Below are 26,334 nucleotides of genomic sequence, written 5' to 3'. Positions count from 1 at the left end.
TACAGTAATCGAGTCTGAAGATAAAAGCATGGACACGTTTTTCCAAATCCTGTAATGTCCCGTCTTGTTTTTGCCCTTTTTTTTTTGTATGTAAGTTTGTGTAAGGTCTGTCGTTTCTTGTAACCATGTTGTTTAAAATAATGACATTAGTCCTTTAATCCTATATATATTCTTAAAGTGATAGTAGGCTGATTTAGTAACTTTTAATGTGACTGTTGAAACTCAGGTCAGAGTCCATGACTACACCTACGTTTCTGGCTTGTTTCTCGTTTTAAATATTGACGATTGAAGCTCAGCGCTGACCTTTATTCATTCTTCCTTGGCTTTGTGAAGAAAGTTCTGACACAGACTTAATGATTTGTTCAATGCACTTACTCAGTGTTTGAATTGGAGCATGGTGAAATGGTTATATAAATGTGTGTCATCTTCATAGCTATGGTAATTTATTTGTTGTTTTTCATGATCTGAGCCAGTAGTAGCATGTAGATGTTGAAGAGAAGAGGTCCCAGGATGATGAGAGTTATTAAATAAAAAAGGGCTATATATTGTTTTCTTGATTTTCGGCATTTCAGTGATTTGTAATATGTTTCCTATGACCCGTCTTCTTCAGAGAAAACCTGTATAAAAAAACCCAGTAGAACACACATATACAAGAAAACTCATTTAATGATTCAACTATGATTACATAGCATGCATAATAACATACAACACAAAGTACTTCAAACACTTTAAATATCAAAAGTTAAGAATACAATCAACACTTCTCAATACGTATTTAAATGTGTCGATGAGTTACGTTACAGCCCCTGTGAGTGGAGAACTATTACAAATAATGTTATTACGATGTTCTTCACTGTCCCAGTTTTTAATCCTCCTGAAGAGGGGCTTCAAGGTAACTCAACAACTGCTAACAAACTTCAACTGTCCTCTGACTTCTTCATTATAACAATCAAACAATCACGGTATGTCTTTCTCTAAAGATACTAAAAGAATGCCACTAAACAGAGTGTGTAAATCTGACATTTTGTCCAGTTAAGGTCCAGACAGAAGAGGGGGGTGGGTATTAGTTAGTGTACTTGTCCTTTCAGTGGTTATTTAATTTATACAGTAGGCCTCCAGCCCCTGAGCTGATCCAATCCCCGACATCCTGTTCTTAAAGCTTACAATATGGCATCAATATTAAAGTGAGATATAACCAAAAATAAAAAAAAATTAAAAACCAATTAAAAAATATCAGCGCTTCTTGTTGCATGGTTTTATAAAAAATTAAAAAAAGGTTCTGACCTACAAATACAATTTTTGTCCAACAACAACTGTATAATATTGTTATTTTTTTCTGCTGAAAATGCTTCTTACCAAAATCCGTTGTGCATTTTTATGAGAAATAAAACCTTTTTTTTTATTGAAATGTGCTACAAAAGATAGAAAAATAGTCATAGTTTTAAAGTTGGCAGCAGACTGGCTGGGCTCAGAGGTGGTGGGGGGGGGGTTGGATCACATGATGGAGCAGCTTCTGTTCGCAGAGTGAGGGTCCTCCTGCACACACACACACGGTTCAATTTAAAACACACGGCTACACGCACATTAAAAGTCTAAAAAACTGCACTGATAAAGACTACATTATTTTTGAATAATGTGCTCAGATAAATGTTTTTCAATATTATTATTACACGGCTTAGTTGAATACTCAATTCCGATTGGTCAATTGGGACATTTCAGATGTTGTCAAGACATAATAATGCCTGTTACTAAGGAGGTTTGAGGGAGTCAACAGACAGGAAGTAAACGCTAATTATTTATACGTTTGTCTGAAATGTGGGGGGGGGGGGGGGGGGGGTGTCGGTGCCGAGCTCATATTCTCACCTGCCCCAGGAGAAAGTTGTCCTCAGCGGCATCCTCATCATCACCTTCCTCATCTTGCTCTTCTAATCCCGTCTTATACGTGGTGGTTCTCCTCGCCACTTCCTGCCACACAAACACACAGGGATGTTTTTTGAATGTCAAAAAAGAGATACTTTACTGCATGAAAAATGACTTGAGAGAGAGACCGAGTGACTGAGTATATGCGTGTGACTGAGTGAGTGAGTGAGTTAAGTGAGTGTGTGAGTTAAGTGAGTTAAGTGAGTGTGTGACTGAGTGAGTGTGTGTTCACCTCTCCCTGAGGGCTGAGCAGCACCACGTGGACGTCCCGTCCGGACCCCCAGGAGTTCTGGTTCTTCCACACCAGGTCTGAGGGGGGTTTGGAGCTCACGCCAGCATCAGACGCCCACACCTGCACAGAGAAAACATCAAAAACATCAGCTTCATATTCAACACAGACATAGAAAGCTTGAGACACAACGAGAGCCAAATAGCAAATGACAACCTTTTCCCTCAGTGTATCTGCTGTAAATATAATTAACATGTTCATTCAAATGCTCAACGTTTTACTGCAATATCTTGTTTCAACAGTTACTCTATTAAAAAAAAAAAATGTGTATTATTATCATTTACATTTTGTCTTTATTTGTACCTTGTGTGAATCCTGTTTTTAACTCTGACCCTGTTGCTGCTATAAACGCCTGAACTTCCCCAAGGGGATAAATAAAGTTCCATCTTATCTCATCTGCTGTGTGAATAGCCCCAGAGCCAACATTTGTACATTTTACAAAGTGGAGAACAATGGCTAAGTCCCATCTTTAACATGCTGTGTGGAAATGGGTTTTAAAGACACAACTCTCAACTACAGTGACGCCATGTAGAGAATATAATACATTTGATTTTTATAGTGCTTTTCCTAATGCTCAAAGACACTTTACATAAAATCACATAAAATCAATAAGTCTCACGTATATTACATCTTCCGATCTGCCTTTTAGAGATGAGTGATCAAACTTTTTAGAACGAATAACGGCTGAAACGTTAAGCACACGGCTCGAGAGAAATGGAGCACTTCTCATATTCCTCAAAAGGCTTTTATTTTCTTCCTTTAAAAACATTGTCCAGGCTTTTTAAGACTGGACTCGTAACTAAACGCAAACTCTTACCGTGACTTTCTGGCCGGCCTTCAGGACAAATTTGGGGGTGAACTTGTAGGTGGCGGAATCATTTTCAATCGTCTTCATCATCTCAAAACCGACCATTGCCTGATCCTGAGACAAAAACAATAAAGAGCTCAGAGTCAGATACAGAGTTCAAATCGGACCTCCTTCAGAATCAGAATCTCTTTATTCGTCCCACAGAATAAAGATTACAAAATAAATTAAAAAAAATCCACTTCTTGTAACAGTTCTGAAGATATAGCAGCCAGGTATATATATTGCACAGGGGCGTTATAGCATATTCTGTGTTGTATCTGTGGGGCTCTACCAATAATAACCTCAGAAATGTCCCAATTGACCAATCAGAATCGAGTATTCAACCAAGCCGTGTAATAATAATATTTTAAAACATTTCTCCAAGCATATTATTCAGAAAAATGCTTGTATAAGTCAGAAAAATATAAACTACCGGAGCTCTGATGCATTTTATTGTCCGTCTGTATCACACATCAGTGCTGATCTGGATTTGATTTTTTTTTTTAATTACACAATTTACAAAATATACATCTTGTAACAGTTCTGAACATATGGCAGCCATCCTTATAGATCAGGGGTGTCCAAACTACGGCCCGCGGACCATTTTGAATCGGCCCTCAGCAAATTCAAAAAGTATAATGGAATATGGCCCACAAATGAAACTTGAGCTTGTCTTATATTGTAGTTCTTAAATATGAATGTAAACATATATTACACAGTAGTATTCATGTGTTAATAAAACCACTTTTCAAATCAGTCAATTAAAGTTGGAAACATTTTCTAACATATCTTAGTTGATAAGAAAAAAGCCCAATGACTTATTTCTATAACAAGCTTGAAATAAACCCTTCCTATTTCTCCTTATTATAATCAATCTGAGGCTTCTGTTTTAAGGGCTGAGCTGCCAACACTCACAAGCATCATTTACCTACATTTGATTGATGTTGCTAACTTATAACTGAACTTATGAGGCGATAGTGAGTGGCCCAGACCTATGTATATTTTTCTGTATGTGGCCCTCGGGGGGGAAAAAGTTTGGACACCCCTGATATAGACGTTTCAGCTGTATCTCCACACTACAAGAAATGCAGTTGTTCACCTCCTCTCCGGTGTTTTGGAGGCAGATGAACTTTCCGTCGGTGTCGGTCTCGTCGATGCAGACGGGCCCTGTGGCCGAGGCAGAGTGAGAGATAGACACCGAGCTGCTGGCTTCCTGTTCCTCCACGTCAACGCGCTTCCTCTTTCCGTGAGAGGTGCGAACGCTGCGACTGCTGGAGGCTCGAGACACCGTGACCCGAGCCGAAGGACTGGGGGACAGCATCAGTCTGCGGGACGGAAACACAGGAAACAGTCAGCACCAACAAGTATGACTACAATGGGTGATCAGTTTGGTATTTTGAGCAAAACACTTCATAGACATGTTTTTTATATATCTGAGAACTATAATATATGCCTAAAAATAGTACAATAGGAGACCTTTAACTGTTGCCTCACTACTTCCTCTCTCTCTGATTCCTCACCTTTCCTCCTCTCCCTCCAGGAGTTTTCGGTAGGCGTTGATCTCCATGTCCAGAGCCAGTTTGAGGTCCAGCAGCTGCTCGTAGTCGTTGAGCTGCTGCTGCATCTTGGTCTGGATCTCGGCCACCTCTCGGTCTCGGTCTGTCAGCATCCTGCGACTCCGATCCTTCTCCTGAGAAAGAGCCGCCTCCAGCTCCACGATCCGGTCACGCCAACCACGAGTCTATAAAAACACGGAGAGAGAGAGAGGGAGAGGGGGTCAGAGTCTGAGCGCGATGATGCCCATGTCTCACAGAGGCTACGCTTTAGCACATGTCACTTCAAGAGATAAGATGAGAATTAGCCTAATGCACGACCCAAAAAATACTTAAAAGCATAATTTATCGATTTATCAGTCATTTTTTTAATGAGAAATCCAACATTGACCACTGGGTCATTGTTCTTCTAGATTCTAATGTTTTCCAATCTAATATATCACACACACAGGCAGCTTCCTGGTTGTTGGGAGCACCTGGAAGTGGAGAGTCGGTCTATTTTGGGCCTCAATAAAATAAGCGTCTAACGTTTTTTGCCTGGATTTGATAAAGAATTAAAGAGTGAGTGAGAGTGTGTGAACAGTGTCGGTTTATATACAATTCTCGACGGCTGCAGCACTGAAAAATAATTACAAGCAAATTGTATGTGCCCTTTGTTCAAATGTATTATATTTGTTATAGTATTTAGATCCCTGCAAATTGAAGCTTCGCTGAATAAGATACTGAGGGAGTTTTCATTTCAGGTCAATTCTCCATGTCAAATGAAGCAAACAATGTCCACAGGAAGTTGATGTGAAAAAATATCCTAGATAGTTAAATATTTGGCCCTTTGGAAACACTTTTTAAACTTTAATCTTAAAATCCAGATGCGACAGATTTCAAAGTGACAGTTTAGAGGACGGGGTGGGGCTGTCTGAGTCAGCACCTAAAATGTTGAGGAAGTGCAGCTTAACCTGAGTCTTATTGTAATGTCAGAATGTAATAAGAAAAGTAATCTACAGTCTTTGACAAGAGTCTGATAACACAAATTAACAAGTGTAGAATCAGCGTTGGTGAAGCTGCATTTTACAGACCGATTTAATGAAGGTATTTCATGTGGACACAACTTTTTTTTTTTTTACCTTCTTTTGCCTTGTTTTTCTGCTTAAACCAATTTTAAACAATATTTTCCAATTAGTTTATTTTATTTATCCCTACTTCAATTATTGTACAATGCTTGGTGGTACCAACCATCACTTTATAAATTAAGATAAAGAACAGTTTTATTCCACAAGCCATAAGACTATTAAACACCTGAACTTTTCAAAGAACATCCATCTGATTGCATTTTGCAAATTATTTATCTAATATATAATATTCCATTTACTTATATACAGACTCTTCTTGCACTATTTCCATTTTATTTGTATTTACTTGCACATCTCCAAACATTCTCTTGCCCCATTTCATCTGTTTTATTTGTTATATGTTGACCTAAGTGTTTCATTGCCATATCTACACTGTAGCTAATGTGCTAAACATTTGTGTTGTAATGTTACTATAGTGTTCTTAAAATAGTTCTCTATCTGTGTTTTTTTATTTCTGTTTACTTGTATGTATGCACTGCGACACCAAGTCAAATTCCTCGTACGTACGTGGTAATAAACCCGTTTCTGATTCTGACAATAAAGCCTTGAAACTTGAACCACTCGTTTCCCCAAATAAAAAAGGTGTAAGAACTGGTTTAGCTTCTGGTTTTTACAGGGAACATACGACCGCTTTTGACCACTTATTATTATACACCAATCAGATAATGTAAAGCTCAGTAAGAGAAGATGCCCACCTCCTTCTGCATGGATCCCAGCTGCGCGGTGAGGCTCTCGATCCTCAGGGAGGATTCTCTCAGCTCCTCTCGGGCCGTGCTGGCCGACGCTCCGTTCATCTCAGACATCCTGCGCAGGTCCTCCAGCTGAGGATAACAACACAGAGAGGTTTGAGAGGCGCTCACATCAACACTGCCCTGGTTTCATCACCCTGAAAGAGGAACTGAGCGGTCACTTCCTGACATGCAGGAAGTTGTGAACATTGCTTGCGTTACTTTCAGATGAACTAGTTATCACTTTGACAGATTGTTGCTTACTTGCACGTTGTGTAGGAGGATGCTTCAAACTGCTCCGTCAACATACTACAGAGAGCATATGTGCATCTTGTTTGATCTTTTATAAGAGTGCCATTACATGCAGTTGAGCCACCTGTGTTAAAAAATTATCTTCCCTTCACATGAAAGGTCAGCTTTCATCTTTTTAAGGATCACACAAAAGGCCCAATGGATGTGGATTGTAAACATTAGCAGAGCACTTGTTACATGTTGTGCAAACCAACTCAAGACAGGTTTCATACACTTTTTCACCAATGACTTCTCCATGACCTTTACCTAATTTTCCATGACCAAAAACATTACTCTCAGCCGTACCACTGAAAATGGTTTATTTTAACATGGAACAGGAAAATAAGGTCTGCATATGAAACATGTTGTGCCTATCTAAAACAAATCAAATAATAGGCTTACTAGCTTCTACACGCTAAAGCAACTAAAATCTCTCACCAGCAAAATACCTCGACAGTTAAATGCCATTTTACGTTTCATTACTATACGATACAGTATGTATTATCATTATAGTATTACTATTTCGGCGATTAGATCAAATATAAATTATATTTGATGCAACTTTAGTTACATTTCCATGACTTTTCCAAAACTTTGGGAAAAATATTGTTTTCCATAACTTTTCCAGGGCCTGGAATTAGCATTTTGAATTTCCATGACTTTTCCAGGTTTTTAATGACCGTAAGAACCCTGTCAAGAAAAAACTAAGAGAGCTGTTAGAAAGGATAACAACATTTCAATACAGCCTTTCATCTAAAACTCATTAATACCGAGCAGTAATTCAAGGCTCAGCCAAGTCTAGATCCTTCAGTTTTTATTTACTCTGAATAGCATACAATGATATTTCAGACGGGTGTTCTTCGCACTTTGTGGCAGCAGTTTATGTTTGCCAGCTCCATAGGTTTCCCTGTTTGTGTGGAAGAACTTGAATGAACCCATCCAACACATTTAGGAAGAACTAAAGGTCGACTGAGGCTTAGTTCAAAGTCAGTGATGGACCTCACTAATGCTTGTGTGGGTTCAAAGGGAGCAAAGACCCCTGCAGCCAGCTTCCTAAATGAGTTGGAAATACCTCCCATGGTTTTGGAGTCACGTGTTAAACTCTCAAACTGTGTTTTTTTTCACCCCCTTGTTCATAATGTGTAGTTTTGAATTCTTGCAGACGACATAAAATACAAATTACTCAGTTTCTGTCATGATTTTATATTTAAATGTCGCTTTGGAGAGTGATTTCCTGGAAGAGATTCACATATTCTGCCTTCTGTCGTAGCAGGTAGCGCCTTCACATGCAATGAATTCATATGGAAAAGGTTGATGTGTACCAAAACAGTGTGTGTGAGGACAGAGTGTGTGTGTGAGGACAGAGTGTGTGAGGACAGAGTGTGAGTGAGAGGACAGAGTGTGTGAGGACAGAGTGTGTGTGAGAGGACAGAGTGTGTGAGGACAGAGTGTGTGTGAGAGGACAGAGTGTGAGTGAGAGGACAGAGTGTGTGAGGACAGAGTGTGAGTGAGAGGACAGAGTGTGTGAGGACAGAGTGTGAGTGAGAGGACAGTGTGTGTGAGAGGACAGAGTGTGAGTGAGAGGACAGAGTGTGAGTGAGAGGACAGAGTGTGAGTGAGAGGACAGAGTGAGTGAGTGTGTGTTCGTACTTTGGTCACATGGGCACCCTCCATGTTCTCCTTGTAGATGATGATCTGCTCCTCATTCTGAGTCCTCATGTCCACCAGAGCCTGAGTCAGTTTGTACTCGTACTCCACTTTCCGTCCAGAATCCACCTCCACCAGGCGGCTATCGTAGCGCTGCCGGGCCTCCTTCACTTCCTGTAGCAAAACACAGTCAGAACCAATCAGAACCAATCCGAACACAGTCAGAATACAGTCAGAACACAGTCAGAACCAATCAGAACACAGTCAGAACCAATCCGAACACAGTCAGAATACAGTCAGAACAGTCAGAACCAATCAGAACACACAGTCAGAACCAATCCGAATACAGTTAGAACACAGTCAGAACCAATCAGAACACAGTCAGAACACAGTCAGAACACAGTCAGAACCAATCCGAATACAGTCAGAACCAATCAGAACACAGTCAGAACACAGTCAGAATACAGTCAGAAAACAGAGTCAGAACACACAGTCGGAACCAATCAGAACACAGTCAAAACAGTCAGAACCAATCAGAACACAGTCAGAACCAATCAGAGCACAGGCAAAACAGTCAGAAAACTCACACAGAACGATGTTATTAAACTCCAACCCAACTCTTGCGGATCAGGAAGATATCCAATAAGGGGGGGTCCTTTGAAACTCTAGATTAAACTAGTCCTCGAGGTCGACAAACATAAATGAAACTGATACAAAAGGGATTCAGCAATTAATGTCGTTTTTATAGTAATTAGGACATGTAATCCTAAATTGCAACCCTATTAAAAACTCAAGCTGGTCATCTTGCTGATGTGGCTCTTTGATTTTAAACCAGCCTTAGAGAAGACAATATAGCTAATTCACTTGTTGAAGGATAAACCGAGTGATATCTTGTATTTTTCTCGCTGTCAGTCAATCTTGTGTCGAGTTTGGTCATACTGGTTTTGTTGGTCTGATATAGAAACAAGCCCAAATAATGCAATTTGCAAATAAAGCAACCTGTGCCAACTGCAATGGCAAACATGTGTTTTTGACAGACCTCACGTATACTTCGGGACCAACCTGTGATCATGCATCTGTTACACATAGTTGATTATCTTGGGCGGGTTATACACTAGAATTAGATCCTAAAAATGCCATCAACTGGAATTTGGGCATCTGGAAAGAATTGTAATTATTGTGATATGTGTAGGTCCAAAATATTTAATAATGAACCTTTACTTCTCCTTTCCCGCTGTGTCGTTTTGAACACTCTTGTGCTTATGCGTTCTTGTTGTCCAACTCATCAGAAGTCAGAAATACAATCATTCTGCCTCAGTATTATTAAGCCATGTATATATATATACTCTCAGAGTCTTGTGTAGAATGACTGGGTATATTTTAAGTTTCTGACCTCCTCCTGCATGCTCTTGCGGAAGATAATCTCCTCCGTCAGACTCTGGCAGCGGTTCTCCAGGTCGACGCGCATCAGCATCTCATCGGAGAGCTGCTGCTTGGTGTGAGCGAGACCCGTTTCCAGCTGAGAAAACAACAACAAGCAGTGTGTTAATATAATCATGATGTTAACTTTATAAATGAAACCCATTATGATGTACGGAAAACAGTTATTAAAATCAGCAAGTGCAGAGGTCTCACAGAGAAAAGATGACAACACCACAACCTTAAATAACATATGGTTCAATCAAGATTGAGAATTAAAGCACATATCTTCTTTAATGGTCAAGGCTTTAATGTCAGGTATATCAATATGTATTGTGTGTACTGGTAGCTAGACGGTTGCTAGTTCACTTCCCGGTCACTGTTGAGGTGTCAGGGAGCAAGGCATCGAGCCCTCTACTGCTCCAGGGTCCCAAACGTTGGCAGCCCCTCTGCTACGACACCTCTTCATTAATGTGCATGTGTGTATTTAGGACTAATGTGTGATGCTCCTGTGCATGTGTGTATTTCTACTTTAACCGTTTACACCAGAGTGAAAGCTGGATTTCCCCTAGAGCAGGGGTGTCAAACTCAATTTCATCGCGGGCCACATCAGTATTATGGTTGCACTCAAAGGGCCGGTTGTATATATATTAATTATGTATGTATTATATTACATTATTGGCTCTGCATTGGATTATTATCAGATCTGCTAATAACTTTGTCTGAAAGCAGAAGTCTAGGGCAAATAGTTGAAAGCAAATATTCAACAATTACACCACATTTATTTGTAGGAGCCAAAATGCTACTTAGCCCGAGTTTATTATTTGTATTTGTTGAGCACTTCCGGCAATTGTCACATGGGTGTAGTTTGTGTATTTAGGATAAATGTTGGGTGCGGACGACAGAGGATGAACTTGGGCTGACATTTCTTCTGTTGACCGTTTTGGTCCTTCCAAGTTATTGTGTGTTTGATTTTGTTTAATAAATATATCCAACCTTTCAAACTTCAGTATGGATTTTCTCATTGAAAACGCATCACAGCATAAAGCCAAGCTTAGCCTCTCGGCGACTCAAATTTAAATTTAAATGGGAATTGAGTTTGACACCCCTGCTCTAGGGGATTAATAAAGTCCAACATTTTTTTTAAAACCAGGTAAACAGCAAATGGAAATCTGTCTTTTTGTCACAGTGTTACCTCCTGCAGCTGCTCCCTCAGGTCGGCCAGCGTCGCCTCCAGGCCTCGACCCTCAGACAGCGCCGTGGCCAACATGGCGTCTTTAGAGTTCAGCTGAGCCTCCAGGTCCTTCAGCCGGGCCTGAGATCCTGCTGCCTCCGAGTCCTTCTTGTTGAAGCTGGAAGGAGGAAGAGGAGAAGGCATGGTGAGAGAAGGTGGAGGACACCATGTGATGATGGATCCCAACCAGGGGTACGGGGCATTTGTATTAAGGGTGAGTTATACAAGTGCTTTTCATCCAAGGAGCAGTAAGGGTTTAACACAAGAAAACATGTAGGCGAATCATCACAGATGAGCGAGGGGTTTCTTGTAGACAAAAAACCACTTGTGTAGCTCACCTTTCCCTGCATTTTCATAATAACTAAACATATTTTGCTTCATGCATCAATACGCTATACTTTTGTTTTCTTCAGTAAAGCCCATGCTGCAAATATACAGTGTATAAGGTCCGCCTGGCTCAATTAATACAGTCTGACCAATGAGACTAAGGCAGGCTATAGCCCTGCAATGAATATGGATGAACAGTCATTTCCAATATGTTGTTGACTAAATCAATAAATGCATACAACCCCTACATCCACTGCCCTTCAGTTATTGGTGAGGCAGAAACATGACAAAAGCACAAAAGGGTTTTTATTAACATCATGTTTGCTCTACACATCTGTTCTCTATTTTGCATTATTTGTCATAGTCTTCCTGTTTTGATTAGGCTATAGAAATGTCACGTCATGATTGCTTTTATCTTAAAAAGAATAGGCCAACACACGGTAGATAATGGACACACTTTTCCTTTTGAAAAGCACGTCAGACATCCGTTACCCAGCGCCGGTCGGGGGTTAACTAAGTCAACAGTGGGACAGTTTCAATAGGTTTGTGAGTATGGAGGCCAGTTGTTTTCTCATGGTGAGCCGGAGGGTTATGGGCGGGTGCTAAACTGGACAAACTATGTGAGGAATGTGGAGAGCCGTATGTCTGCTTTTTCACATTTTACTGAGGAACATTAGCAGGGAGGCAGAACTACTGAACAATGAGCTCTCACTTCACAGGATTCAAACCATACCAGAGCACAACACATGCCTCAAATTGTTTAACATGTTATTATCACTTTGAGAAGCTAATTGAAAAAGGGAGGCCCTAATGCTTTTGTCATAAATGGTGATGAAATGACAAATTAAATCAATAGTCAGACACTTCTGGCTCCTAATGACGACTGTTTGGCATTAATAGGTGCAGCAACTTTATGTTAAAAGGTATAATATGTACATTATGACAGAATTAACTTTGTTATCAAAGGATTTTAAAGAGGTTACTGTGTTGAAGTCATGTTAAAAGATGTCTATGCATTGTGCTGCAGAGATACTTACTGAAATTAGCATGCTAACTGATTGGTCTCCTGTTATCTTGTAATACCTCGGAGGCGAGAGGGAGTTAGTGTCAGACTGACCTCAGACCAGAAGTCCCACCCATTGTCTGTGTGTCTGTATAGTTGGTTAAGCAGTGTATATCCAATGTGGCAGACAGTTTGGCAGATTTGACAACTTTTGGAGTGGTTTTGAAGGTTAATGAATCCATTTCGGACAATTTCAGGATAAAAAAAATTGCAGTTTTAACCAATTATGGATCGATTTTAAAGTTTGGGGGCTCAAAACTGCCTTTTTTATCCTTAAAAATGTCTGACTGATTCAACCTGGTCAATATAGCTCAAAAGCCACACCAAAGTTGTCCACGCCACTTTTTAGCCACTGTCTGCATACACAATTTAATGAAACGTATGCCAATTGTGCAAATTGTCCAACAAGTTGGCATCCGGCAGTTTCTATGTGCCATACTATACATTTTTAACATAGAACTTTGGAGTATTCTGCTGGCAAGTGGACCAATATACCGGAGCTTTAATGCATGTAGTTATACCATCCATTTACAAGACACGTGGTGGAAATCAACATGAAGGACTCATGTTTCCAACGGACTCAAACAGGCTGTCACAGCCAACTGTTGAGACGTCAGAGCGACACACAGTGGGTCCTCTGTTCAACACACAGATCCACACCTGACGCCTCACACTCAACACCACTTGTGTGTCGTAAGTGTGTGTCTGGGTTTGGTACACTCTGGGACTAATGTGTCTGGGTTTGGTACACAAGAGTCCTTCTTCTGCAATTATTAAGCACCAACAGTGGACCTCGGAAACATTCCCACCACCAACCTGTGGTTTTTCACACTCTGGTGAAATCAAAGTAGTTTTCTGATAATTTGGTTTCGCACCCAGACAAAAGAAGCATAAAATACACACAGCTGTGTCGGACAATTTGTCTGCAGTTTACAAGGGGTGGAGCGGCACCTTTCCAACATATATTTTAACAATTTATTGCACAGTTGATTAATTAAGAGGCATTTTGTCTATGATAATGCAGTTCAATCGCCACACTTTCAGGGGTTAACAGTCACTTTGTCCATTCATGCACTTTTGCGCGACAGCTGTTATAACAGAGGCAGCTGTCAGAATAGGAACACACACACACACGTTTCATGTGTAGAAATACATGAGGGCTTTTGCACACATGACTACATGTATTACCCAATATGTAATCCCTTTAAATGTGGCATTACGATGATGTCAAATAGGCTACACTTCTGAAGCACATTTACTCTATTTTCTTCATTTAACACCAAAAACCTTAAATTATTCACCTACATTTGTTTCTTTGTTAACAGATGCTACTACAACAAGTGGACCCTGAAGGCACCATGCCACCTTCAATGCAGCATTAAAGAAAATTAGAAAACAACTATAATTGACTGAATTTAATTGATAATTGGGCTTATTGACAAATGAATACTACTGTTGTGTATTATCTGTTTACATACACATTTAAGAAGTACAATATAAGAAAAGCACATGTTTATGATCATGTTAGGGCCACATTCCATTATACTTTTAGAATTAGCATAGGGTGAATTAACAATGGACCACGGACCATAGTTTGGACACCTCTGCGTTACACTGGCTGACGTAGAGCTGCAGAAGTGGCTCGAAAATCAAATTCAAAGGTTGTATTGTCATATGCACAAAGCTACCGAGTAGAAATGGCAATGAAATTCTGCTGACCTGAGCTCCTCCAACAATGCAACATATATAATAAAATACAAAATACAAAATAAATAGTGCTAAAAGTCTATACATGTCAATAGAATATGATATGTACAAGAACAGAATATGAAATTAAATAATGTAAATTAAGACAAAATTAAATACGGTTTATTGCGGTGATAATAACTATGTTTATAAATGTGTATATTGCAAGATGACGATAATAAAAATCCAAGTCAGCATTTAGCCTTTTAGCTAATTACCCAGAGTTGCTTCCTGCACTTATCTGGCTGTGATTAAAGTGTTAAAACAAAGGCTTACTTGTGCGCGAGCTGCTCATGGTCAGATCTGATCTTCCCGAGCTCGATCTGCAGCCAGGCCCGCTCCTTGGAGGAATCATCCAGGCACCTTCTGGCATCGGCTAGTTCGGTCTCGTACAGCGCTTTCAGACCGGTCACCTCGCGACTCCTCACCTCCTCGGTCTCGTTTATTTGCAGATGGAGGACGCTGTTTTCAGACTCCAGGCTGCGGACCTTGTCTATGTACACGGCCAGGCGGTCGTTGAGGTTCCGGAGCTGCTGTTTCTCCTGAAGCCTGCTGATCCGGGTCGGGGTCGGAGTTAGCGGAGTGCCGCACGTGCTTCTCTTCATGCTCGGAGGAGGAGTTGCAGCTGCGGTCGCCATTGTAAAAAAAGACTAAATAAATGACCAAAACAATAAACCACACTTCAACAAGACAAGTGCAGGTTAAACGATGTATTCGTCACCCAACCGGTCAGCCCTTGTGAAACTCTCCTTGTATTATCCCGTCTCCTTTTCTTCTAATCAGTATGAAAGAGGGGTTTGGCTTCCTAATATGGCGGCTCATTGAATATGTGACGTCGTTGACCACTAGCCAATGGCGTTGCACGACGCAATGCGTTCTTTCAACGTTAACTTTTGTGTACGCCTGTTACTAGTACCGGCGTATCCCGAAACGGCTTCGAGAAGGCGGAGTCGAGTTCCACCATGTTTTGTTTATCTTGATTAGAGCGGGCGACTCCGTTTAAAGAAAACGAGCGCTCCCTGACTTTTCTAATAACGGCTGGTCCTGAAACCGTTTCATTGTTGGACTACTTCACTTGAGTGGATACAGCTTTCAAGAAATTAAGAAATAACATGTTTAATATAAAAAAGATAGTGAATAGAACAGGAATAAAGGCGATGACCTAGCTGTAAAAGAAATAATACAGACTCTAATTGTTTTTGATCTGTTGAAGGGTCAAATACGTTTTTTATTTAGGACAGAGCTTAAAAAAAACACAAAAAACTATTGTTCAGCTTTTTTTATGAAGGCCACATTTAGAGTTTTCTTACATTTGCTTTCATTAGGAGTAACATCCATCATAAAAAACAAGAATGAGCTGACTCAAAAGGAAGTTTTGGATATGTTTGTGAGCATCTTAATCCATAAAAGTACATGATACTTTAGATTATATACAGTATATTGTAGTATTATATACTCAATACCAAAAGTACCTAAAAAAGGATTATAGTAGGCCTACATTACTTGAGTAAATACTTAAGTACTGTCCAACACTTTTAACATAATGCATTCACTAATATTATGATTGAGTTGTTAGACTAGTGTGGAAGAGCACTTCCTGCATCTTTACAAATCCATATTGCAACGTATTTCCAATGTCATTTCTTATGAAAACGTATTTTATTCCATATTAAAATGAAAAAGGCTTTGAAAATATATTGAAAGTACTGTAAATGATTTGAAAAGTATTCAACTTTCATGCATAATGTTAGAGTATGCCTACACACCAAACTTGAGCCCTTGTGTTTTTACGAATCAATGATGCAACGTATTTCAACGTCATTTATTTTTAAACTTATTATTTCAAGATAAAATGACAAAGACTTTGACGATTTGAAAAGTGTTTGGCAGGTAATCAGTAGAGAGTGATTTCATTCATCATCTCCCCTGATTAACTGTTCATGTATAATGTTAGAGTTCATAATGTTAGAGTACATACCCAACTTGAGCAGGCTGCAGAACCATATCCATTATATATTAATATATGTCACAGAAATCAAAATCCACACAGTCCAAATATACAAGCAAAGCAAATTCCTAGTATATGTAAATAAATACGGTAATAAAAGCCATTCTGATTCTGAGTGCACATTTTAACTTTAAATGTATGTTTCTATAAATATAAATTTTTTATATTATATTGGATATTTTACTTTCACTTCTTGCGTTAAAATAGATATCTTTATTATTATACTTTGACGTCTTTTGCCTATATTATTCTTTTAATTCTATTTTTGATGATTGTGATAGTCACAAAGTAGCTTTTAAACAGTGGCAGTGTGCAGACATTTCCCATAATGTCTCTATTTAGACATGTGAGACATATAGAGGCCGGATGTAACACTTGGAGCATTTTGTAGGAATTTTTTTAATTTTGTCAGCAGTAGGAAAAATAATCCCATCAAGGACTAACAGTGTCTTCAGTTCCCTCACCGACGACATCACTGATGGACTTAAAGTGGGTCCGAGAGTTTATCCAATTGATTGACGACCATCATCAGTGCTGCTTCAACCCCTCTTCTCTCCACTATAAGCAACATGTGTTCTCACCAATTAACTAAAAATCACAATATTGTGTACAGTTGTTGCGCCAAAGCATTATGGAAAAAGGACAAGACATCGGACTGTTCTCATTTAATACCAGGAATTGAACCATCAGAGTGAAGTTTGAGATTTGGTTGGACTCAGCCATTGTCTGCTTATTACTACATTTTCCTTTTTACCTCTGCACCACAAACAAAATACATCTCACCAGGTACAAACAACAACTTCTTCATAACTTAATGTGACAAAATTAAGCAACTTAGCATATATACTGTATTTAGGACCCTGTTACACCGAGACAGGGACAAAACCGTGTGAAAAAGTGATTTATTTTTGTCAAAAGGCACATTAAAGGGGACACAGTACACAGATGAACGTCTCTCCCCTCAAACTTCACCAGCAGAGTTTACTCTACCTCCATTTGTGACGCTGTTTCAATACTGCAAAAAAATAAATGAATGAATTGGTTACTGTTAGAGTCCTGCTGCAAATGTGATTTAACTTAATGACTGCATTCAGACAGCAGGACCGTGACGATGTGCACATGTTGCAAGAATCAATGAATGTGTTACTGTGGGTTTTAAATTAAACTCATGATGACATCTAGCTGTGTCCCAGTTGCAAACTACCCAGCATGCACTTATCCTGCTCGACTAAAGAGTGATGTGTAGAAGGTGTTGTGCTTTGCTCTGCACGGATCACATGATCACAAACAAAGCCTAAATCATCAATCTGCACACTGAAGTGTTGAATCAGTTTAAAAGTGATTTTTAAGTTAATGGTTGCTAATGCTTAAGGCAGGTTAAGACTTCTTTAATGCCCTTTAATTCAAATAAGACCAATTTAGCAGGATTAGCAATGTAAATGCTAGAGCCATTTGGCAAGTTATATTTTTTTAAGAGATGTCATTATTAATTTAAAGACACAAAAAACGATAAAAACAATAATACAATTCTACCACCCATGTGTTGACATTTTTAAATATCAATAAAAGTCTTATTTTTCCAGTAAATGACGATTTTTAAGGGTCAACATAACACAGATTTCACCATTACTGAACAAAATGTCGACGTGAGCAAACTGTTACAGAAGTGGACGTAAACTCAACTTCTTTGTGATTGACAGGTCGCTACCATAGTGACCTGTCAATCAGGAGAGAGGCGTTGCAATGCAAATAATTTCCGTACTCTACACTCTTATCCAAATATGGTCACTTCTGGTGCCAAAAAACAAGATGAAAATGCAGAATATGACAAACTCCAGGCTTCAAAGGGCTTATCATTATTATGACTATGTCCACTGCTTACAGTCTATGGCAGGGTTAGCAGCATATTACAATTCGCACTCATTATTTATCATAGTTTGACACAAATTCGAATTGTTTTATACAAGGTTATTCAGTAAAGATCCACATTTTGAAAGGAACAAACGCTTCAGAACAGTTTCAGCTCAATGGCTTCTTATCAAGTCAGCTTTAAAGGGTTTTTACTGGAGACAGTCTCAGACCCTGGGTTTACTGTTTGGCAAATGACTTAAGGTGATTTTAATTTCATGAAAATATGGGAATTAAGCTATATGAAAACCAATAAAGGCCTTTAGGTGGGTACTGCTTCATTATCCGATGTTAAAATCTCATTTTGACACTAAAATAAGTTATTAGTTACATGTTAAATGACTTTAGTTCCATCAAAATACCACACACATTTGGAAAGCATACGAATAGCAAGGGTGGGTGAACAGGTGCCAAGCTACCCCACGGTCGATGGGCAATTTGCAAAATAAGAAAGGGTTTATTTACAGCTTGAACAAATCAAAATAAAAAAGTGGACGGATCGTAGTCTAGATCAGAAAGCAAGAAATGCACACAAAATAAGATCATTGGCACATTTTATACCCGCTAGTTAAGGTTTTTAAATGTGAAATTGGCGATAGTGTCAGGAGACACCTTGAGTAATTCACTGTTTCTACAAAAACAGTACATTAGTTTCTTTAAAAAGGAACTTCTACAATAGAGCACGGCCAATCTGAGTACACAGCAGATTTGACAGTGTTACAGTATATAGTCAGATCCTTCTCGGGTGTTAAGGTCTGCTCTGACACATTTTGGCATACTTTTTAAATAAGGTAAGTTTGAGTAGACTTTGGATCGGTGCTGACTGGATATGTCCTACGACTGGGACACAGTGCATGGAATAATCCCTACAATAACGATGATCAAAACTGTATATAAAGAGTATAATAGAGTCGTGAAGTGATGACATTTACTTACATATTCTAAGTTCATATCAGGCGTCTAACCCTAAAACACAATTTGAAAAAACGTAATTATGCTAACTCATTTCTGATTTAACGACTCATTCCTGCACCACTTTATGCGTTTCGTTTGTTGGTATCAATATGCAGGATGTGTAAATACGTTTAAAGGAGGATGAGATGATTAGTTAACGCCTCACTTGAGATCTGATCAGTGAAATCCTGCTGATATTGGAATGTCAGTAATCATCTGTGGGCATCGACATCTTTAAAAAACAGGTGTGCATTTGGGCTTTTTGGGGATGTACGATTATCCTCTGCTGTCCCATCAGCCAGATTTTCCTCCCAGTGTGTCCACCTGCGCCCCGTGTTAGTTTGAGAGCCTCACACAGTCCGGGGGGGCAGCTGCTGTTTGTAGATCCCAGCCAGAGCTTTGGCAGCGCTGTGGATCATCTGGCGCTGCGTCATGCCCGTCATGGCCTGATGCCAGTCAGTCCGGTTGATGTTGGGCAGGCTGCGCTCCAACACCTCGCCCACTGTGGCGATCAGACCTGACCAACGCAGGCTGTAGTCGGGGGGGGTCAGGGACTGGGCCTAAACAGGGGGGGGAGGTCAGAGAAACAGCTTGATGAGTTAATGGAGGTTAGTAGGCGAGTGACATTTAATAATAATTATTACACAGCTTAGTTGTATACTCGATTCTGATTGGTCAATTCAAGTCATGTGACACGTTATTAATCCAGTAGTACAGACTGGACTATATTGACCGTTGCTAAGGAGGATCAAGAAAGAGCGCTGGACGTCAGATAAATCACCAGAAGAAGGCAGATAGGAAGTAAACACTAACAGGAACACCTTAAAGGTGAGTAGCAGAATCTTATAATCTATACGGTATTTGACAGGCAGCCAGTGAAGTTAATAAAGTTTCGAAGGCGGATCAACTATGCTGCAACCACAGTGGTTAAAAACTGTTTTTTCTGGACTCCACTGCTTTCAACTAATCCAAAATCAAAAATGTCTACTCTCTACAAAACAGTACATAGTAGAGGTAATCTAGAGGAGTGGGATCAGTGGCACTAATGGATGCACGATGCCAGAACCTAGGAAACTCTTATCATTATTTCTCTCTCCAAACAGACCCCACAGGATAAGGGGGTATAGATACAAAATGGATTGATGTCATGGATGAAAGAGTATTGAATGTAAACGTTGTACAGTGGCAGATGTGTACCTGTTGGATGTGATCCAGAGCCAGAGGAGTGGTCTGAGTGAAGACCTCGATGCGGATGCTGTGACCCGGGTCCTCCAGGATCAAACATCCGATATCAAACCACCTGCAGACAGAAGTATTTATAGCAGGGAGGAGTATTTGTCAACTACAACTCTATTGCACTCAGTAAGGAATGAAACTGAACAGCAGGTGATTCAGTATATATCACTCCAAACTATCCTCAGTTATCAACATACTTTATTGCATTATTGAATTGAAACTCTTCTCCCATCAGCGTTTATATATCTTACACACTGTGAGATATAAAGAGGCCCTCCATGTTTCAGAGATCTTCTCTCTTACCGGTCGGGGAAGAGCTCAGCGATGAAGTTTTCCAGAGAGACGACGGGCTGCTTCTCGTGGATCACACCGGCTCGACGCAGGCTGTCTATGCGCTCCTGAGCCCCCTGCACACACACACAAACACACACACATGAGAGATCGTAGCCGGATCGGGTAAATATTTGAAAAGGGAAATTGCAGACTATGATCTGGGTCACGGACAAAATTCTAGCTCGAGGCAACACAGCAAAAGTGATCTTTTCCTGGGGATCCGAGTGCACTGACTTTGTTATGCTTGATGTGTGGCTATCCAATGGTGCCATGGTCGCATGCGAGCTTAAACGTTATCTCCAAAAGTAACACCTTCCGTCACTTCAAAACAAGAACACGGACTATTGTGTTTGCCTGAGTAAACAAACTGAGACACTTGTGACTTTTAAGAGAAAAACCACAAAGGTGTCGTAGAGAGATCTCAGATCAGCTACTTAGGAAGTGAACTTGTCGCCAAATAGAGACACTTGTCATGAAACTGTCATTATGTACGCTGTATTAGGGTCACAATGTGTCATTTTGTTAGGTTGTTGGTGTGCTGCAGGATTATTGGAATGTAAAAAATGTACCAGGGCTCAAAAAAGGTGGAAAAACACTCAAGGAAAAGTATGATGAAACCTGATCCTGTAGTTCTACTTCTCTGTTAGTTTGTACAGAACTGTTTTTATTTGTTGAACCAGCAGGGTGGAGAGGCAGAGTTGAACCGACCTTAACTCCGGCTGCGTATCCCACGGGCTGCGGGGCGATGTTGGACTGACCGGGCTCTCCGGTGACCAGCGCCATCCCAAAAACCTCCTGAAAGGCGTCTCTGACCGCCTCCACGTGCAGCTCCTTATCTGAAGTCACCACGATGTCGATGTCCCCGCCAGACTCTGCATAGCAACAACACACACACACATTCATAAAGTCAGTGTGTCACGTGATGTGGTGATGTAGGGATGAGGTCTGAGAAGGACTCACTGATGTAGGGAGCCATGCCCGGGTCCAGAGTGGTGATCATGGACTCCACTGAGTGCTTGGTTCTGTCCAGGACGTTCTTTACGACCGGGTTACCTGCTACTCCCTAAGAGGACACACAAAACAGACACACACACACACACACACACACACACACACACACACACACAATGTCAAAACAGAAAGAATGTAATATCTCTGAAGTGCAACAACACTGTCTGTAAATATAAAACTTTGTGCAATACCACTCCTCGTGTGCAATATATGCTCACTTTCTGTGCACAAACTTATCTCGTGCCCTCATTGGTCATGTGCGCGTTCGTGTGTGTTGGAGGAGGGGCTCTGTAAGGAAGTGGCAGATTTGTTCCGGCTGTGTATTTTCAAATTCTAGCGCACTCGAGCTGGTTTCTCCAAAATTACCTACCCAGTGACACTAATAAAATAACTTAATTTATAATACTTCATTTAAAGTGTTAAGGCCTACATTAGAGAACGAAGAACCTAGCAGAAGTGTGTGTGTTTGAATAATGGTTGAATAGGTCTTGATAGAAATGGCAATCCCTAATATACATACTGTCCCACTTTTACAGATGAAGTCGGCAACCTTATTTATGTATTTATTATAATATCTCTGCAATATGTTGATGCTAATACTTTCAACTTTAATTGAGTAACATTTTGATTGCAGTACCTTTACTTGTAACAGCGTATTCCTACACTCTGGTTTTTATTATAATGTTTCTGAAGAGGGCATTGATGTTGTGTCACGACCACATTCGATCATGGAGGTCTTACCCTGAAGAAGCCCCAGATTCCCCCCCCAGCGTTGGCCTGGCTCGGCGCTCTGGGGTCCTCCTGCTCCTCGGGGAAGGTGATGGGAGATCCGTCGACTCCCCCCATCATCAGGGGCTGCTGGACCATGGGGTTCGGACCCATACCTGGAGGATAATGTTATTAGTATGACTTTTGGAAGCACATTTACAGTACTCTGGGGCTTCATGGAGCCATGCTTCAAGCACAAAACATGCTCCAAATATCTGGAACAAACTCCCAGAAACCTGCAGGTCCAATGCAACTCTGACTACTTTTAAATCCAGGCTGAAGACTTTTATTTTTACCGCTTAACTATACATATCTCACACTGCACTGTAACTTTCATTCATGTATGTTATACCTGTGTTATTCTATATTAGCTTGTTTTATGTTTAATGCCCACACACACACCGACATACTGGGTGTCTGGATGGTAATGAAACTACTGAGCTTGCCTTACCTCCACATTCTTCAAATAAGTATTTACTTTATTCACATTGGAAATGGTTGCCTTCTTTAGAGTTCTCATTCAAGATTAATTATTTAATGAAATGGAGTAAATACAATAAGAAAAATTAATAACTTTGACTTGATAATGTGGTTCACAACATCAGACACACAGGTAATAGGTCTGTGTGTGTGTGTGTGTGTGTGTGTGTGTGTGTGTGTGTGTGTGTGTGTGTGTGTGTGTCTCTCTCTCTCACCTGGCATGGCGTTGGAACTGGAGAATGTGGGCATCAGCGGTGTTTGTGGCGTTCTCCCTGCGTGACCCCGAGTGATGTCATATCCTGCGCTCATGGAGTAGTTTGAGAGAGGCGGACCCATAGGGGGAGGAGCCGCGAGGGGAGGAGGCGGAGCCATGGGGGAGGAGAGGGGGGGAGGAAAAGATGGAGATGGAGAGGAGAGGGGAGGAAATGGAGAGTTGCTTGTATAAGGAGAGGAAAGTGTGGAGGGAGGGGGGAACGGGGAGGAAAGAGAGGGGTGAGCCGCCATGGGGCTGCTGAAGGAAGAGAGGGAGGAAACAGGGGGGAGATGGGGGGAGAAGGTGGTGGTGGACAGACCTGAAATATAACGAATTATGTTAAATCACAATCGGTTTTATTACCAAGTAGGTTAACACACAAAGGAAATTATTTACACACAATATAAAGATGTGAGAAACGGACGAATACTATAGTATACTATATTCAAAGTGGAGAGCTGTGCAGGTGTGAAAAGAGACCTGTTTTTCTCCAATCAAATGCAGTAATGTAATATAATATATTATTTTATACATATTATATGTATATTTATATAGTCTTAAAGTTACAACCGGCCCTTTGAGTGCAACCATAATGCTGATGTGGCCCGTGATGAAATTGAGTTTGACGGATATGAAGGATCTTTGATTTCTCATTCTATCGTCATTACATCAAGACTTTTGATTGATACATTTTATTTCGAACAAGTCACATAAATAATTACAAAACAAAATAAATGTTGCAGTGCATAGTCATGTAAGAGAAATCAAAACAAAAAATGACATTTACAACAACAACAACAGCATTAGCAACATAAACAGTCTCACATCTAGTGTTCGAAAAGGAGTGAGAAGAAGTATAACTTATTTAATCTCACCCCCTTGTCCCTAAATGATTTATTTATAATCTATAATCTGCAATAATTATCATTATTATTGTTATTATTATTATTAATCTGCTTTACCTGTTGATTGAGATATATACATATACACATATGTACATACACACATACATACACACACATACATACACACACATACACATATATGCACATATACATATCTACATACTCACACATATACACATACACACATATACACAGTCAAACACCTTCCCCATCCCTGTACCTCGAGAAAATAATTTCTCTGTATTTCCTCTTGAACTGGTTAAAGGTGGGGTAGGTAAGTTTGAGAAACCGGCTCGAGATACACTTGTTATATTCCATGGAATGCTCTTAACATCCTGATAGCAATGAATATCTTAAGTGCTTTGACGAAAAATCCATAAAAAAATGTCATCTGTGGAAGCCGTAGTACTGTAAAAAGCACGACCAATCATTTGAGCCGGCCCGGCTAAAATAACTGGATGGCCTACCTGCCTGTCAGCCTTCCATCGGTGCACAAACTCGTGTGTGTTGAAGGAGGGGCTCTGTAAGGAAGTGGCAGATTTTCTCCGGTTGTGTATTTTCAAATTCTAGCGATCTCGAGCTGGTTTCTCCAAAATTACCTACCCTACCTTTAATGTCTGGACATCGCTTTAGCTCCACATTCACACTGAATTCACATTCACTTTCTTCTGATAAGAGAACTTTTAATAGGAGGCGAGTTCAGGGAGCAGTGCTGAGAAATACGAGAACATCAGGTTTGCTCGTCGTATAGCATCAGTTGATAGATAATGTCTTACCGACGGACATCGGGGGGGCGCTGGCAGAGGCAGGATCATTGAGCGGAGGAGTGGGGCTGGCAGGAGGCGTCGTCTCGATCCCACTTTCTTCCATCATCTTCTCTGCTTTATACCTGAGAGAAAACAGCAGGTGAATCAGGGGGTGTTTCAAGTTTCAAGGCTTCATTGTCAGGTGCACATTAGCTACAGTTTAGATATATCAATGAACAACTTAGGTGACAGGCTCCTCCAACAGAGCAACGAGAATATATATAGGACAAATAAAACAGATACAATAGTGCTAGAGATTGTTTGTGTTTGTGTTCATCTTGTTGTTCAGCTGACTCAATGGTAATGCCTGCATACAAACACTGAGGATTCAACTACTTTATTTCACCTTTATGTCGTTTGCACTATTTATTTTCTTTGTGTCTTAGATATATTGTATGTTGTGTTGTTGGAGGAGCCTGGTACATTATTTCAAGCTGTAGATTTAGTGCATGTGACAATAAATCCTAGTTTAATGAAATGATCCCATGTTAAACTTCGGTGGTCGTAGTTGAATGTAGTTTTCATCGTACCATGATAACATAACACCCAGCTCTCTCTGCTTCAGATACTAAGTACATTTACTCAAGTACTATACTTAAGTACAATGTTGAGGTACTTGTTCTTCTACTCCACTACAGTTCAGAGGTAAATGGTTTACTTTTACTCCACTACATGTACTTAATACCTTTAGTTACTTTACAGATGTGGATTAATGATGTGAAATATAATCAAGTGTTAAATCAGACTTTAGTTCCACCTGGAGTAAATTCACAAGCTACCCTGCAGTATACAAAGTCATTCAAACTAGCTGCACCTTTACCAGCTTTGAGAACACTTTCATGATCAATCATTATAAAACATATCATATATATTATTCTGAAATGGACCAATCTGCACAATGAATACTTTTACTGTCGCTACTTTAACTATATTTTGATGATAATACTTTTCTACTTTTACTTGAGGAACATTTTGAATGCAGGACTTTTACTGTAACAGAGTATTCCTACACTCTGGTACTTCTACTTTTACTCAAGTACAAGATCTGAGTACTTCTCCCACCTCTGGTTTCAAGTACAGGGTTAATGCAACATTATTATATGAGCAGTCTTATCTAATGATGGTGATATATGTGCCATAAATGACAGGAACATGGTTGAACTGAATTCAATGTTAGCTTCCTGCAACAGAAATGTTCCACGTGTACAAACACAACTCAGATCTGCATGTAGAAAAATATAGAAACACGTGGCATTTTAACAGGAATTAGTAAATATTATGTGTCGTTTTTATCTTACAGAACAAGCAATTTGACCCACTCACCTGCTAGCTGGAATAGCTCAACACAACACCTATGAACAACCCAGCGACCCTCTTTGATGACGTCATGTGTTGCCACGTCTGCTCGACCGTAACTCCTCCCACTACCGCGAGCGCCCGGACCACAATGAAATCACGTGACCATGCAAGAAACATTCACA

At 40.1% G+C, this 26,334-nt stretch overlaps 2 protein-coding genes across 2 annotated transcripts; both read right to left on the bottom strand.

The window, feature by feature from the left end:
• Positions 1 to 648: 648 nt before the first annotated feature.
• On the bottom strand, positions 649 to 14,976 carry lmnb1 (lamin B1). Its single transcript, XM_034125721.1, has 11 exons — positions 14,468 to 14,976; positions 11,017 to 11,173; positions 9,796 to 9,921; positions 8,406 to 8,576; positions 6,432 to 6,557; positions 4,577 to 4,797; positions 4,156 to 4,381; positions 3,027 to 3,131; positions 2,153 to 2,272; positions 1,864 to 1,965; positions 649 to 1,536 (listed from the first exon to the last, which is right to left on the bottom strand). Exons 1-11 carry the CDS (start codon positions 14,827 to 14,829, stop codon positions 1,495 to 1,497), a joined length of 1,758 nt encoding a protein of 585 aa, XP_033981612.1. The 5' UTR covers positions 14,830 to 14,976; the 3' UTR covers positions 649 to 1,494.
• A 1,876-nt stretch (positions 14,977 to 16,852) lies between these two features.
• prrc1 (proline-rich coiled-coil 1) lies at positions 16,853 to 26,248 on the bottom strand. Its single transcript, XM_034125746.1, has 9 exons — positions 26,177 to 26,248; positions 24,824 to 24,936; positions 23,105 to 23,461; positions 22,383 to 22,525; positions 21,591 to 21,693; positions 21,339 to 21,502; positions 20,601 to 20,704; positions 20,259 to 20,361; positions 16,853 to 19,621 (listed from the first exon to the last, which is right to left on the bottom strand). Exons 2-9 carry the CDS (start codon positions 24,918 to 24,920, stop codon positions 19,412 to 19,414), a joined length of 1,281 nt encoding a protein of 426 aa, XP_033981637.1. The 5' UTR covers positions 24,921 to 24,936; positions 26,177 to 26,248; the 3' UTR covers positions 16,853 to 19,411.
• Positions 26,249 to 26,334: the final 86 nt, after the last annotated feature.

The sequence above is a fragment of the Trematomus bernacchii genome, unplaced genomic scaffold (assembly GCF_902827165.1).
Source record: "Trematomus bernacchii unplaced genomic scaffold, fTreBer1.1, whole genome shotgun sequence".
NCBI classification, from domain to species: domain Eukaryota; kingdom Metazoa; phylum Chordata; class Actinopteri; order Perciformes; family Nototheniidae; genus Trematomus; species Trematomus bernacchii.
The sequence above is the reverse complement of the archived record's forward strand: the minus strand, read 5'-3'. Positions and strand labels throughout refer to the sequence as shown.